This window comes from Ostrea edulis, chromosome 3, assembly GCF_947568905.1.
Source record: "Ostrea edulis chromosome 3, xbOstEdul1.1, whole genome shotgun sequence".
Classification (NCBI taxonomy): domain Eukaryota; kingdom Metazoa; phylum Mollusca; class Bivalvia; order Ostreida; family Ostreidae; genus Ostrea; species Ostrea edulis.
In genome coordinates this window covers 9,560,619-9,576,094 of record NC_079166.1, presented here as the reverse complement: position 1 = coordinate 9,576,094, position 15,476 = coordinate 9,560,619, and the positions used below count along the sequence as shown (strand labels likewise).

Genomic DNA, 15,476 nt, shown 5'->3' with positions numbered 1-15,476 from the left:
AATTGTGACGTCACAGCAATGCATCAAATTCGCTCATGGATGCCATCGTATTACATCCGAGATCTTATGTTGAGTGCGCGAGACATTCGAGGAGTTCCGATTGATGCAAAATTCTTCGTCTGCTCCGCCATGCTTGTTATCGCGGGATCTCGTAGGTGGATCTAATGAAAAACCTAAACATTGACAATCAGCGCGAAAATGTAGTTACTCGAGCCACTTCGACATAGAAAGGAAAATCATATTGTTGCAGAAAGAATTTACACTGCTGTTCGGTTTTTAACTTGATATTAAATTCAAACCTTTTCAATACCGACGAAATAGCTTTCGCCTCCATACTTGTCCATTGATGTAAATACTACCTTATATGGCATATGCAAATGACTTGACAATCGGAAATTTATACTTCAGTACATCAAACATGGCGCACAAATATGAATCGAGAAATTGGAATTCATCGAAATTGTTGAAAACGGTAGAATAGAGCCTCACAAATCTTAAGTTGCAGGTTGTAAATTTATATAGTGACTAAGAAACATAGAATATCATTTTATTTACGTAAAGAAAGTCAGGAAATGTTTAGAATGAGCGCAAATGTTGCGGGAGTGAATCACTCCCGCATTTGCACCATTACGGAGATCCTAAGGAGTTGTAGCCCTCTCCCCTAAAAAAAAAAAAAAAAAAAAAAAAAAAAAAAAAAAAAAAATTAAGAGAGGGCTACATTATTGCAGCTACGAGTTCAATAAGGAAATAATTTTATAATTCAAATTAAAGTTAGGAAATACAATATTCCTATTATTTGTATAATTAAAAGTTCAATTATTTTGTATCTTTATTTATTTTTTTGTAAATCTACCAGTTGGTAGAAGTTACATTGTATCGTCGATATATGTTGTTACAAGGTGAAGGTCAGTTGATCCGAGTGTGTATTGGATATTTGAAGAGCAAACCAGAATGTATGCTATAGACCTACCAGTGCTTATAGCATCGATATATCTATTTTCTCGCAGTTTATCAGGGTCTCTATCCAAGCCGTTTTTGAAAAGGTGACTGGTTGTGTTTTTTAAGGTAAAGTTCTTGCTCCAACAAAAAAAAAAATAAAAATCATCCACGTCTTTTTTCTCGTACCTTCCTTCGAAAAATTGAAAAATACTCAGTCTAAATCCTTTCTACCGACAACTAGTACACCCGAGCACGGCACAAAACATCTTAATGCATTAGTATTTACAAGCCGTTAACGTGATCATTGGTTTTTTGTCGATTAAATCTAATCTGTTTATGAAATGGCTAATAGATGTTTTCGAACCCAAGGGCGCATATGACGTCACACATAATGGCGCGTAAACTAGCGAAGGAAAATGTGCATATCGCAAGATTTGAATTTCATCGCTTTCAAACTCGAAAACTACGCAAAATATTTCATTTAAAACACAAAGTAGTTTTAGGCATAAAAAGAGTTAATTTTGCTGAAAAAATTAAAAAGTTTAGAAACATGCGTTGTGTCCTTTAAGGATGTACTCTACATCGTCATAATGGCTGACTTCCTTTGAAAACATGGATGAAAATATAGATATCAGCAATATTTGTCTATCAATTCATTTAAAATATCATTGCTTAACTGAGTAGCTCAGTAGGTTAGCACATCGACTGCTGAACTGTACATCGCGGGTTCATGTCCAGCAGGGGTTTTAGATTTTTTTTCAAATTGCTCTCTACTAAAATAATATTTTTTGACTAAATGAAGTAAATTTGAAAGTTTTCATATCAAATTTCTCCAGTGTAGCATACCTCCATAGATATCAACAATTTATTCTACCAATATTCACGCTATGCAGTGGCGGATCTTGAGGGGTGGTGGTGGTGGTCACCTACTTCCTTTGGTTGAACATTTTAAACAGAAATTGTAATTATTTTTTTTAATTTCCCCGTCTAATTAAGATTATTCGATTTTCTCCTGTTTTCAGAAGGGGAGGGGAGTGAAGTGGTGGGAAAATACAAAATTAGATAGCCCACCCCCTTTTAAAAAAATTCTGGATCCTCATTCTGCTATGTTTGGCTTCTTTCAGCAAAATCCTTTTGTCGCTGTGTTTGTATTGGATTTTACTTTATATCATATACCTATATTTAAATAGTTTTTCATGTAAATTGTATATAGAGTACCCAGTCGTTTAATGGGAAGCATAAACGCTCACACTATAAATGCCCAGTGAGGACTTTCAAACCTTGATGTTTGTGACGTCACAGATTTTACAGGGTTTCCAAATCGCCTACCCTAAAAATTCCCAGGATATGAAACTTTATTGAAATAAATAAATAATTCCAGAAAAACAATCCGTTTCTTTTCATAATTTGATTTATACAATTAGAGTGATTTAATGACCAACTGCTACGAAGAGGGGATGATTCTAGCTACAGATTTTATGCTAGTGAAACGATTCATTTGATTTGAACTCATGTTCAACATCAAACTTTAACGTTTTCATTTCAGACAAAATGTGACAGTTGCGGAGAGAATTTCGCTTATTCAAAGGATAAGGTACATGTAACTTCAAAGACGCACGAACATACGGTGGAATCGCTTAATTCGCGGGGCTCAATGTTCGTGGATTCTTGAAATTTTTCAGTTTTGTTGGAATTTAATTTTTTGAGTATGTTTTCTGTACATTAATACATGCAATAGATTGTGCATTTGGTTGGATTGAACTATGTGGGATAGGGGTACCCACGGAATTGAGCATCCACGACGAAGTCAAATGATTCTATAGTATGCAATGCAAATTTAATGAATAATAACATGGTCTATCTGAATATATATAATTATTTTGATCATTGTCCTTGATCATGATATTTTAGAATACCCGATCATCAAAATCAAGTTAGCTTTGATTTTCGATCAAAGTTTGTCCTTTGTCTGTCTCTCACCTTGTAGTGTCGTCATGGAAAAAAGAAGATTTACGTTTGTTCACTTGTCTCAGGGGAGATAATTGTTGGAAATTGTTTAAAGGGACTGATTTGTGATTTTCCCCAACATTTTTGTTTTTCACTTTTGTTTTAATTATCAAAATCTACTGTATAATGTGTTTCAAAGATTTCACATAAAAATTAAGGTTATACATTTTCACAGAAGCTCATTTTAGAGGTTATTATTTGTTTTGTATAAACAAAGATTACAGTATGTTGTTGTTGTTTACGAAATTTTCAAAAGAAATGAATATCGATCTGAATTTATTATATCTTTCGCATTTCAAGCATTCTTTGGGTAAAATTTGTCATCTAAAATTTAAAATTTGTGACTATGCAAAATTAAGATGCGTTATATTACAAAATCAATATTTCACTTGTTTGTTTGTATCCATAAAGGGACTCGAGTCTTTGTTTACATAACACATACATGTATTTAAGACTCAAATATTGCTTTTATTATTGCACTCAGAAGGTCAAAATATACATAGACTGTCAACAATAAATGAGTTATATTTTTAATGTTTAACATCAAAATTGCAAAAATATTTTTTTTTGGTCAAAAATCGTGAACCAGTCCCTTTAAATTACATGGGGTATTTTAACAACCCACTAGGCAAATGAAAAAAATAATTTGAATCGAATTTGCAAGCAAAATCCTTCTACAATGTACATTCGCTTATAGTGTTTGAAAATCCCACCCTGGGGGCTAATGCTGGGCGACAATCAGAGTTTAAAGTGATACAAAGACAAAGTTAGCGCTCCATGAAAAGTATACCTGGCTGAAACATCGCAGTTCATACTCTCATGTGTTTTGCAAAGTTATTTTTTTCTTAAACATATTCACGTATAGTTAGATTCATGTTTTATTCTCAGCTTAACTCACTCGGTCAGAACGAAGCCGCAAAGTTGAGATTTTTAAACAGTGTCTGTCTGTTGTGAACTTTACATACATACATACATACATACACACACATGCATACATTGAATTTCTAATTCTAAAGAATCATAAGGATTCCATTTGTCAAGCTTATTATTGCCTTTACCCGTAGGACCACAGTATTAAGTCCATGATGATGGTTTACATTTTCCCGTACCAATGCATAATGTTAACAAAATATCATAACATTTTAGAATGAAAGCATAAGGAAACAATTTGTCAAACGAGAAGGTTCAATGTTCGAAAAATGCAAATGCTCCCAGACTGCTCATGTGAAGGTTGTGGTCAGTGGACCTCTAACGAAAAACTTGATCCGAATCAAGTAAATACATAACTTTATTGTAGGGCTACATGATAATTTTGGACAGCTGCAAACACGCCCTGTGTCCCGAGTGTTTTAGACAGGCTACCAGGACGCGTGAATGTATAGCATGTTTTGTAAAAACGTGTGATAAGAAATCGAGTTTCCGGGATATCACCAAGGTTAGTGTATATTACAAATAATCGAGTTTCCGGGATATCACCAAGGTTAGTGTATATTACCAAGAATCGAGTTTCCGGGATATCACCAAGGTTAGTGTATATTACAAAGAATCGAGTTTCCGGGATATCAAGGTTAGTGTATATTACAAAGAATCGAGTTTCCGGGATATCAAGGTTAGTGTATATTACAAAGAATCGAGTTTCCGGGATATCACCAAGGTTAGTGTATATTACAAAGAATCGAGTTTCCGGGATATCACCAAGGTTAGTGTATATTACAAAGAATCGAGTTTCCGGGATATCACCAAGGTTAGTGTATATTACAAAGAAAAGTGGGTAATGAATGGTTATGAAGCTGCATATCATACCATCACGTTTCTGCAATATACGGGCTTTGGATACTAAATGGACTTGTAGGGACGTTTCAAAAGAAAATGAATCCAAATGCATTTAAATAAAGCATTCATCAATTCTTCAGACATTCAATAAATTTGATGGAACACTTGAAATACTTCAACGAATTCAGGCGAGTGACAATGTAAATATATATACCAAGTCTCTAATGGCCTACATATGCTTCACTTTCACCTTCCACTGTGGAGGGAAATTTATGGAAATTTCTCAAAACGAAATGAAATATGAACAACATTTAAAATTGAGGAAGCCACAAAATGTCAATGAAGGAACATTCACTTGTCTCCGGTGCCTCTAAAAGTTCCCTCTGAACAACACGTACAGAAGTCCTTATCAAATTTCAACATTCTGCCCTTATAAATATACTGTTATAGAATATGTATTATATGTATTCCTAATATGTATGTATCAGTGTTAGTTTTTTTCCAGATAAATTGTGCGTCTCGTAAGATTGCATGTGCTTTTTGTGATGACATCATTAAGGGATGGGTAAGTGGATTTTACAGATATTTTTGATATGAAGTGAATACTTTACTTCTGTAATCTAAAGGTTACGCGAAATCATATACAGTTCTTAACTCGACCTCAGTTATTAGTATCATTAATTCCTAACTGTTAATTTTTAAATCAGCTTTAGACACACACATATTCCCCTTTTTGAAGAAATGACATTAGTGTGCACCTATCGAGCGATTGACACAAGTTTTCTTGTTTCTTTATGTGTCTTAGGTCTTATTATGTTCCCCAAACAAAGTTTGGGAACATATTGTTTTTACGCTGTTTCTTATTAAGGTCTTCCGTCTCCTGCGGAAGACCTTACTATTATTGTTCGCGTTCTTCTTCTTCATTAAGGTCTTCCGTTTCCAACGGAAGACCTTCTAGTGATTCTACTGTTTATTATTAAGGTCTTCCGTCTCCTGCGGAAGACCTTACTATTATTGTTCGCGTTCTTCTTCTTCATTATTATTATTATTATTTTCCTTGGTAGTACACGCGTTTTTCTCAGCCATTTCTCGATCGATGATCACGAAATTTTCAGGAAAGATGTCTTTTGATGACGAGACTTTGCTTGCAAAATTTCGTGCTTGACGTCACTTCCGGTCAGGAGTTATCTCTCTTTTAGTGACTTTTTGAAGGGCCTTGTTGTCCACGCATCTCCTCCGTTAGTTTTGAAGCTAGAGTCTTGAAATTTCTACACAAGATAGAGTAAACATTTTAGAAGATTTGTGGAGGATTCGATTTTACCGGAGGCGATTTGCCTGAACGCTCGCCTGGACCTGAAAAAATGGATGCCAAAATTTTTCGCCGATTTCGGCGATTTTTGACCTTTGATCTCCAATATCTTTTTTCTTGCAAATATTTTGTTAAGACATGTAGAACAAAAGTTGTGCACATTTACGAGATCTTTTCGAAAATATCAAGATTTAGGGGCTAGCCCCTTAAATTAGGGATCTAGAAGGGCTCAAAGTCTAGATCAAATATCTCAAAAATCGTTAATATTTTGGTATAAGTCAAAGAACAAAAAATGTTTATCTCAACAATCCAAATCTATTCATATAAAAATTTAGGTCATATGTTACGTAATAAGGGATTTTAAGGGCCAAAACCATAAATTTTTTACCCCTTGTATCTCGAAAACGACAAATATTTTGAAAAGCAATAAAGAACAAAAGTTGTTCAGAATGATGATCTGAACAATATGCATATTTCGTTTTTACCCTATGTAGCCCCGTTAGGGAGCTACAGTTTGGCCCCTAAAATTACTTCTAGAAATAACTCCAGAACGGTAAAGAATTTCTAAATACTTGTTGAACAAAAAATGTTTGAAATGTCATGACCTTTCTTACGATATCAAGCAAAAGGGGCTGACCCTTTAAATTAGGGGCACAGAAGGGTCCAAATGTTTTTGAGAATATCTCAGAAACTATTAATATTTTATAATAAGTTGTAGAAGCGGAAATGTTCATCTCAACGAGCTTGATCTTATCAAATCAAAAAAGTAGGTCATATGTTACGTAATTAGAGATTTTAAGGGCCAAAATCGTAAATATTTGACGCCTCATATCTTTAAAACGACATAGTTTTTGAAAAGCATTATTGAACAAAAGTTGTTCAATGTGTCATAACCTATCGATCAATATCAAAAAATGGGTCTGTGGGCCTCATGGCTCGCCTGTAGAGTCGATTTTTGTCGATATCAGTCGATTTCAAAAACTTGTAACTGGTAAATATTTTGTAAGGACATATTGAACAAAAGTTGTTCAGTTTATCGAGATCTATCGATTGATATCAAGAAATAGGCCTATGGTCCTAATGGCTCGCCTGTAGAATCGATTTTTTGTCCATATCGGTCGATCTCAATAACTTTTTACAGGTAAATATTTTGTAAAGACATATAGAACTAAAGTTGTTGAGTCTATAGAGGGCTAACAAATGACATCAAGAAATAGGCCCGCGGGCCTTATGGCTCGCCTGGAGAGTCGAATTTCAAACGAATTTCACCGCAACTTTGCTTCAGAAGCTTATGATATGAAAAATTGATTATATCTAAAGTGTCTTAAAGTCGGAAACTAAATTGGGACTCATTTGTCTTTTTTTTTTTTTTTTAAACTCCGAGTGCATCAACAAATCGGACGGAAGACCTACTCGTTGCTCGCAACGAGATCGTGTCTAGTTATTATTATTATTTTTTTTTTCCCTTTCGTCTCCGAGACCGCTGGATGGATTTTCCTGAAACTTTCACAGGTTATAGACAACGATGGTACCTCGAGGCATTTTTTTCATTTTTTCAAATTTCACTTCCGTTCGTCAGATACGTCCGATTTTCCGGTTTTTGAAAGAAAGTTTGTCCGGGGGTAAACTTGAAAACCACTAAAGATAATCGAATGAAACTTTCAGGGATGATAGATCTATTTTCTCTATGGTGCATGCACGTATTATTTTTTGTCGCCGTCACTTCCGGTCGTCACCGGAAGTGATTAAATAAATCATCAATTTCAAACTTTTTTCTTTCAAATTGAAACCTACTTTGGTTTATTATATCTCGTTCTAATTCTCAAAAAATGTTGACCCCACCGGAAGTTGAATCTTCAACTTCCGGTTATATCAAAGAAAGCCCACTCATTCTCTCATTTTTCAGTGCCATAAATCTCGGTCATGAAACTAGTTAATGAGTTGAGTTTTACATATATTATAGTCACTATAAATGTCTAGAGTAACGTCAAATATTTTTGTAGAATTCACTTCCGGTCGGCAAATACGGCTTATTAGCTGTTTTCGTTGTCTAGCGTTTTTCTCAGAAACAGTAAAAGATAGAGTCACCAAATTTTCAGAGTGAATAGATCTCACTTTGTAGGCGTGCAGGAGGGGGTTAAGAATGTCGGCCGTCACTTCCGGTCGTCACCGGAAGTGATTAATGAATCATAAATTTCAAACTTTTTTCTTTCAAATTGAAACCTATATCGGTTTTCTAGGTCTCGTTCTAATTCTCAAAAAATGTTGACCCCACCGGAAGTTGAATTTCCAACTTCCGGTTATATCAAAGAAAGACTATTCATTCTCTCATTTTTCAGTGCCATAAATCTCGGTCATGAAACAAGTTAATGATTTGAATTTTATATATGTTATAGATACTATAAATGTCTAGAGTATATTTAAATATTTTTGTAAAATTCATTTCCGGTCGTGAGATATGGGGTGGACATATTCAAACCTTGTCTTTTCACTTTCTCAATAATGAATATAGATAGACGCTTGAAACTTCTAGAGTTGATCAACTAACATTAGTCCAATGTACACATACATTCAATTTTTTCATCCGTCACTTCCGTTCTCTACCGGAAGTATTTGAAAAAATGTCGATTTTCCGCTTTCTTCGAGTCTGGATATATTTTCTTGTTTTGTTTTTACAAAATTCACTTCCGGTCGGAAAATATGGCCGATTTTCTGTTTCTCAAAAGGAATTTTGTCCAGCATTTTACTTTGAAAAGGTAAAATATAGGTTCATCAAACATTCAGGGATGATCAATCTCCGTTTGTAGGCGTGCAGTAGTGGGTTGAACATGTCGACCGTCACTTCCTGTCGTCACCGGAAGTGATGGAAAGAATCGCAAATTTCAAACTTTTTCCTTTAAATTGAAACCTATACTAGTTTATTAAGTCTCTTTCAAAGTGTCAAAAGAATATTGACTCTGTCGGTAGTCAAAACGACTACTTCCGGTTTCTTGATAAAATACCTTTTTAATTTTCGTCTCTTTGTCCCCATAAATCTCGCTTATATTTGAAGTCTTTCATATGATTTTCACATGTCTTAATAAAAGTATAAACTTCCAAAGTTTTGATAATTTTGTTTTTCAAAATTGACTTCCGGTCGGTAGTAACTTACTACTTTTTCTTTCTTAGGTTTACTTCTTTTTTTGAGAACTCTTTCAGATAGAGACGTGAAATTTTCAGGGAATATAGACAGTAAAGAGTTGCTGTCATTTATAGGAAAACGCATCTGAATAGTACTTCCGGTCGTCACCGGAAGTTACGAGAAAGGAGTAAAAAATTCGATAATACATTTCTCATTCATTGTTAAGACACATTTTCTGATATATTTAAATGGTTTTTGTAGGAACAGAAAGTTCTTTACCGGAAGTGGTCTAACGGAAGACCTACTCATTACTAGTAATGAGTGTCTAGTTATTATTATTATTATTATTTTCCTTGGTAGTACACGCGTTTTTCTCAGCCATTTCTCGATCGATTTTCACGAAATTATCAGGAAAGATGTCTTTTGGTGACGAGACTTTGCTTGCAAAATTTCGTGCTTGACGTCACTTCCGGTCAGGAGTTATCTCTCTTTTAGTGACTTTTTGAAGGGCCTTGTTGTCCACACATCTCCTCCGTTAGTTTTGAAGCTAGAGTCTTGAAATTTCTACACAAGATAGAGTAAACATTTTAGAAGATTTGTGGAGGATTCGATTTTACCGGAGGCGATTTGCCTGAACGCTCGCCTGGACCTGAAAAAATGGATGCCAAAATTTTTCGCCGATTTCGGCGATTTTTGACCTTTGATCTCCAATATCTTTTTTCTTGCAAATATTTTGTTAAGACATGTAGAACAAAAGTTGTGCACATTTACGAGATCTTTTCGAAAATATCAAGATTTAGGGGCTAGCCCCTTAAATTAGGGATCTAGAAGGGCTCAAAGTCTAGATCAAATATCTCAAAAATCGTTAATATTTTGGTATAAGTCAAAGAACAAAAAATGTTCATCTCAACAATCCAAATCTATTCATATAAAAATTTAGGTCATATGTTACGTAATAAGGGATTTTAAGGGCCAAAACCATAAATTTTTTACCCCTTGTATCTCGAAAACGACAAATATTTTGAAAAGCAATAAAGAACAAAAGTTGTTCAGAATGATGATCTGAACAATATGCATATTTCGTTTTTACCCTATGTAGCCCCGTTAGGGAGCTACAGTTTGGCCCCTAAAATTACTTCTAGAAATAACTCCAGAACGGTAAAGAATTTCTAAATACTTGTTGAACAAAAAATGTTTGAAATGTCATGACCTTTCTTACGATATCAAGCAAAAGGGGCTGACCCTTTAAATTAGGGGCACAGAAGGGTCCAAATGTTTTTGAGAATATCTCAGAAACTATTAATATTTTATAATAAGTTGTAGAAGCGGAAATGTTCATCTCAACGAGCTTGATCTTATCAAATCAAAAAAGTAGGTCATATGTTACGTAATTAGAGATTTTAAGGGCCAAAATCGTAAATATTTGACGCCTCATATCTTTAAAACGACATAGTTTTTGAAAAGCATTATTGAACAAAAGTTGTTCAATGTGTCATAACCTATCGATCAATATCAAAAAATGGGTCTGTGGGCCTCATGGCTCGCCTGTAGAGTCGATTTTTGTCGATATCAGTCGATTTCAAAAACTTGTAACTGGTAAATATTTTGTAAGGACATATTGAACAAAAGTTGTTCAGTTTATCGAGATCTATCGATTGATATCAAGAAATAGGCCTATGGTCCTAATGGCTCGCCTGTAGAATCGATTTTTTGTCCATATCGGTCGATCTCAATAACTTTTTACAGGTAAATATTTTGTAAAGACATATAGAACTAAAGTTGTTGAGTCTATAGAGGGCTAACAAATGACATCAAGAAATAGGCCCGCGGGCCTTATGGCTCGCCTGGAGAGTCGAATTTCAAACGAATTTCACCGCAACTTTGCTTCAGAAGCTTATGATATGAAAAATTGATTATATCTAAAGTGTCTTAAAGTCGGAAACTAAATTGGGACTCATTTGTCTTTTTTTTTTTTTTTTAAACTCCGAGTGCATCAACAAATCGGACGGAAGACCTACTCGTTGCTCGCAACGAGATCGTGTCTAGTTATTATTATTATTTTTTTTTTCCCTTTCGTCTCCGAGACCGCTGGATGGATTTTCCTGAAACTTTCACAGGTTATAGACAACGATGGTACCTCGAGGCATTTTTTTCATTTTTTCAAATTTCACTTCCGTTCGTCAGATACGTCCGATTTTCCGGTTTTTGAAAGAAAGTTTGTCCGGGGTAAACTTGAAAACCACTAAAGATAATCGAATGAAACTTTCAGGGATGATAGATCTATTTTCTCTATGGTGCATGCACGTATTATTTTTTGTCGCCGTCACTTCCGGTCGTCACCGGAAGTGATTAAATAAATCATCAATTTCAAACTTTTTTCTTTCAAATTGAAACCTACTTTGGTTTATTATATCTCGTTCTAATTCTCAAAAAATGTTGACCCCACCGGAAGTTGAATCTTCAACTTCCGGTTATATCAAAGAAAGCCCACTCATTCTCTCATTTTTCAGTGCCATAAATCTCGGTCATGAAACTAGTTAATGAGTTGAGTTTTACATATATTATAGTCACTATAAATGTCTAGAGTAACGTCAAATATTTTTGTAGAATTCACTTCCGGTCGGCAAATACGGCTTATTAGCTGTTTTCGTTGTCTAGCGTTTTTCTCAGAAACAGTAAAAGATAGAGTCACCAAATTTTCAGAGTGAATAGATCTCACTTTGTAGGCGTGCAGGAGGGGGTTAAGAATGTCGGCCGTCACTTCCGGTCGTCACCGGAAGTGATTAATGAATCATAAATTTCAAACTTTTTTCTTTCAAATTGAAACCTATATCGGTTTTCTAGGTCTCGTTCTAATTCTCAAAAAATGTTGACCCCACCGGAAGTTGAATTTCCAACTTCCGGTTATATCAAAGAAAGACTATTCATTCTCTCATTTTTCAGTGCCATAAATCTCGGTCATGAAACAAGTTAATGATTTGAATTTTATATATGTTATAGATACTATAAATGTCTAGAGTATATTTAAATATTTTTGTAAAATTCATTTCCGGTCGTGAGATATGGGGTGGACATATTCAAACCTTGTCTTTTCACTTTCTCAATAATGAATATAGATAGACGCTTGAAACTTCTAGAGTTGATCAACTAACATTAGTCCAATGTACACATACATTCAATTTTTTCATCCGTCACTTCCGTTCTCTACCGGAAGTATTTGAAAAAATGTCGATTTTCCGCTTTCTTCGAGTCTGGATATATTTTCTTGTTTTGTTTTTACAAAATTCACTTCCGGTCGGAAAATATGGCCGATTTTCTGTTTCTCAAAAGGAATTTTGTCCAGCATTTTACTTTGAAAAGGTAAAATATAGGTTCATCAAACATTCAGGGATGATCAATCTCCGTTTGTAGGCGTGCAGTAGTGGGTTGAACATGTCGACCGTCACTTCCTGTCGTCACCGGAAGTGATGGAAAGAATCGCAAATTTCAAACTTTTTCCTTTAAATTGAAACCTATACTAGTTTATTAAGTCTCTTTCAAAGTGTCAAAAGAATATTGACTCTGTCGGTAGTCAAAACGACTACTTCCGGTTTCTTGATAAAATACCTTTTTAATTTTCGTCTCTTTGTCCCCATAAATCTCGCTTATATTTGAAGTCTTTCATATGATTTTCACATGTCTTAATAAAAGTATAAACTTCCAAAGTTTTGATAATTTTGTTTTTCAAAATTGACTTCCGGTCGGTAGTAACTTACTACTTTTTCTTTCTTAGGTTTACTTCTTTTTTTGAGAACTCTTTCAGATAGAGACGTGAAATTTTCAGGGAATATAGACAGTAAAGAGTTGCTGTCATTTATAGGAAAACGCATCTGAATAGTACTTCCGGTCGTCACCGGAAGTTACGAGAAAGGAGTAAAAAATTCGATAATACATTTCTCATTCATTGTTAAGACACATTTTCTGATATATTTAAATGGTTTTTGTAGGAACAGAAAGTTCTTTACCGGAAGTGGTCTAACGGAAGACCTACTCATTACTAGTAATGAGTGTCTAGTTATTATTATTATTATTATTTTCCTTGGTAGTACACGCGTTTTTCTCAGCCATTTCTCGATCGATTTTCACGAAATTATCAGGAAAGATGTCTTTTGGTGACGAGACTTTGCTTGCAAAATTTCGTGCTTGACGTCACTTCCGGTCAGGAGTTATCTCTCTTTTAGTGACTTTTTGAAGGGCCTTGTTGTCCACACATCTCCTCCGTTAGTTTTGAAGCTAGAGTCTTGAAATTTCTATACAAGATAGAGTAAACATTTTAGAAGATTTGTGGGGGATTCTATTTTACCGGAGGCGATTTGCCTAAATGCTCGCCTGGACCTGAAAAAATGGATGCCAAACTTTTTCGCCGATTTCGGCGATTTTTGACCTTTGATCTCCAATATCTTTTTTCTTGCAAATATTTTGTTAAGACATGTAGAACAAAAGTTGTGCACATTTACGAGATCTTTTCGAAAATATCAAGATTTAGGGGCTAGCCCCTTCAATTAGGGATCTAGAAGGGCTCAAAGTCTAGATCAAATATCTCAAAAATCATTAATATTTTGGTATAAGTCAAAGAACAAAAAATGTTCATCTCAACTATCCAAATCTATTCAGATAAAAATTTAGGTCATATGTTACGTAATAAGGGATTTTAAGGGCCAAAACCATAAATTTTTTACCCCTTGTATCTCGAAAACGACAAATATTTTGAAAAGCAATAAAGAACAAAAGTTGTTCAGAATGATGATCTGAACAATATGCATATTTCGTTTTTACCCTATGTAGCCCCGTTAGGGAGCTACAGTTTGGCCCCTAAAATTACTTCTAGAAATAACTCCAGAACGGTAAAGAATTTCTAAATACTTGTTGAACAAAAAATGTTTGAAATGTCATGACCTTTCTTACGATATCAAGCAAAAGGGGCTGACCCTTTAAATTAGGGGCACAGAAGGGTCCAAATGTTTTTGAGAATATCTCAGAAACTATTAATATTTTATAATAAGTTGTAGAAGCGGAAATGTTCATCTCAATGAGCTTGATCTTATCAAATCAAAAAAGTAGGTCATATGTTACGTAATTAGAGATTTTAAGGGCCAAAATCGTAAATATTTGACGCCTCATATCTTTAAAACGACATAGTTTTTGAAAAGCATTATTGAACAAAAGTTGTTCAATGTGTCATAACCTATCGATCAATATCAAAAAATGGGTCTGTGGGCCTCATGGCTCGCCTGTAGAGTCGATTTTTGTCGATATCAGTCGATTTCAAAAACTTGTAACTGGTAAATATTTTGTAAGGACATATTGAACAAAAGTTGTTCAGTTTATCGAGATCTATCGATTGATATCAAGAAATAGGCCTATGGTCCTAATGGCTCGCCTGTAGAATCGATTTTTTGTCCATATCGGTCGATCTCAATAACTTTTTACAGGTAAATATTTTGTAAAGACATATAGAACTAAAGTTGTTGAGTCTATAGAGGGCTAACAAATGACATCAAGAAATAGGCCCGCGGGCCTTATGGCTCGCCTGGAGAGTCGAATTTCAAACGAATTTCACCGCAACTTTGCTTCAGAAGCTTATGATATGAAAAATTGATTATATCTAAAGTGTCTTAAAGTCGGAAACTAAATTGGGACTCATTTGTCTTTTTTTTTTTTTTTTAAACTCCGAGTGCATCAACAAATCGGACGGAAGACCTACTCGTTGCTCGCAACGAGATCGTGTCTAGTTATTATTATTATTTTTTTTTTCCCTTTCGTCTCCGAGACCGCTGGATGGATTTTCCTGAAACTTTCACAGGTTATAGACAACGATGGTACCTCGAGGCATTTTTTTCATTTTTTCAAATTTCACTTCCGTTCGTCAGATACGTCCGATTTTCCGGTTTTTGAAAGAAAGTTTGTCCGGGGGTAAACTTGAAAACCACTAAAGATAATCGAATGAAACTTTCAGGGATGATAGATCTATTTTCTCTATGGTGCATGCACGTATTATTTTTTGTCGCCGTCACTTCCGGTCGTCACCGGAAGTGATTAAATAAATCATCAATTTCAAACTTTTTTCTTTCAAATTGAAACCTACTTTGGTTTATTATATCTCGTTCTAATTCTCAAAAAATGTTGACCCCACCGGAAGTTGAATCTTCAACTTCCGGTTATATCAAAGAAAGCCCACTCATTCTCTCATTTTTCAGTGCCATAAATCTCGGTCATGAAACTAGTTAATGAGTTGAGTTTTACATATATTATAGTCACTATAAATGTCTAGAGTAACGTCAAATATTT

At 34.7% G+C, this 15,476-nt stretch overlaps 1 protein-coding gene across 3 annotated transcripts in view; it reads left to right on the top strand.

The window, feature by feature from the left end:
* LOC125676730 (putative ubiquitin carboxyl-terminal hydrolase 50) overlaps positions 1 to 15,476 on the top strand; it is a 44,386-nt gene that overhangs the window by 1,733 nt on the left and 27,177 nt on the right. For 2 of the 3 annotated variants that reach the window (XM_056159925.1, XM_056159923.1), the window contains exons 2-4: positions 2,486 to 2,533; positions 4,244 to 4,381; positions 5,225 to 5,284. In XM_056159925.1, the coding sequence (XP_056015900.1) occupies positions 2,486 to 2,533; positions 4,244 to 4,381; positions 5,225 to 5,284 (246 nt within the window). The remainder of the gene's footprint in view (positions 1 to 2,485; positions 2,534 to 4,243; positions 4,382 to 5,224; positions 5,285 to 15,476) is intronic. The other variant, XM_056159924.1, reaches the window with a different exon arrangement.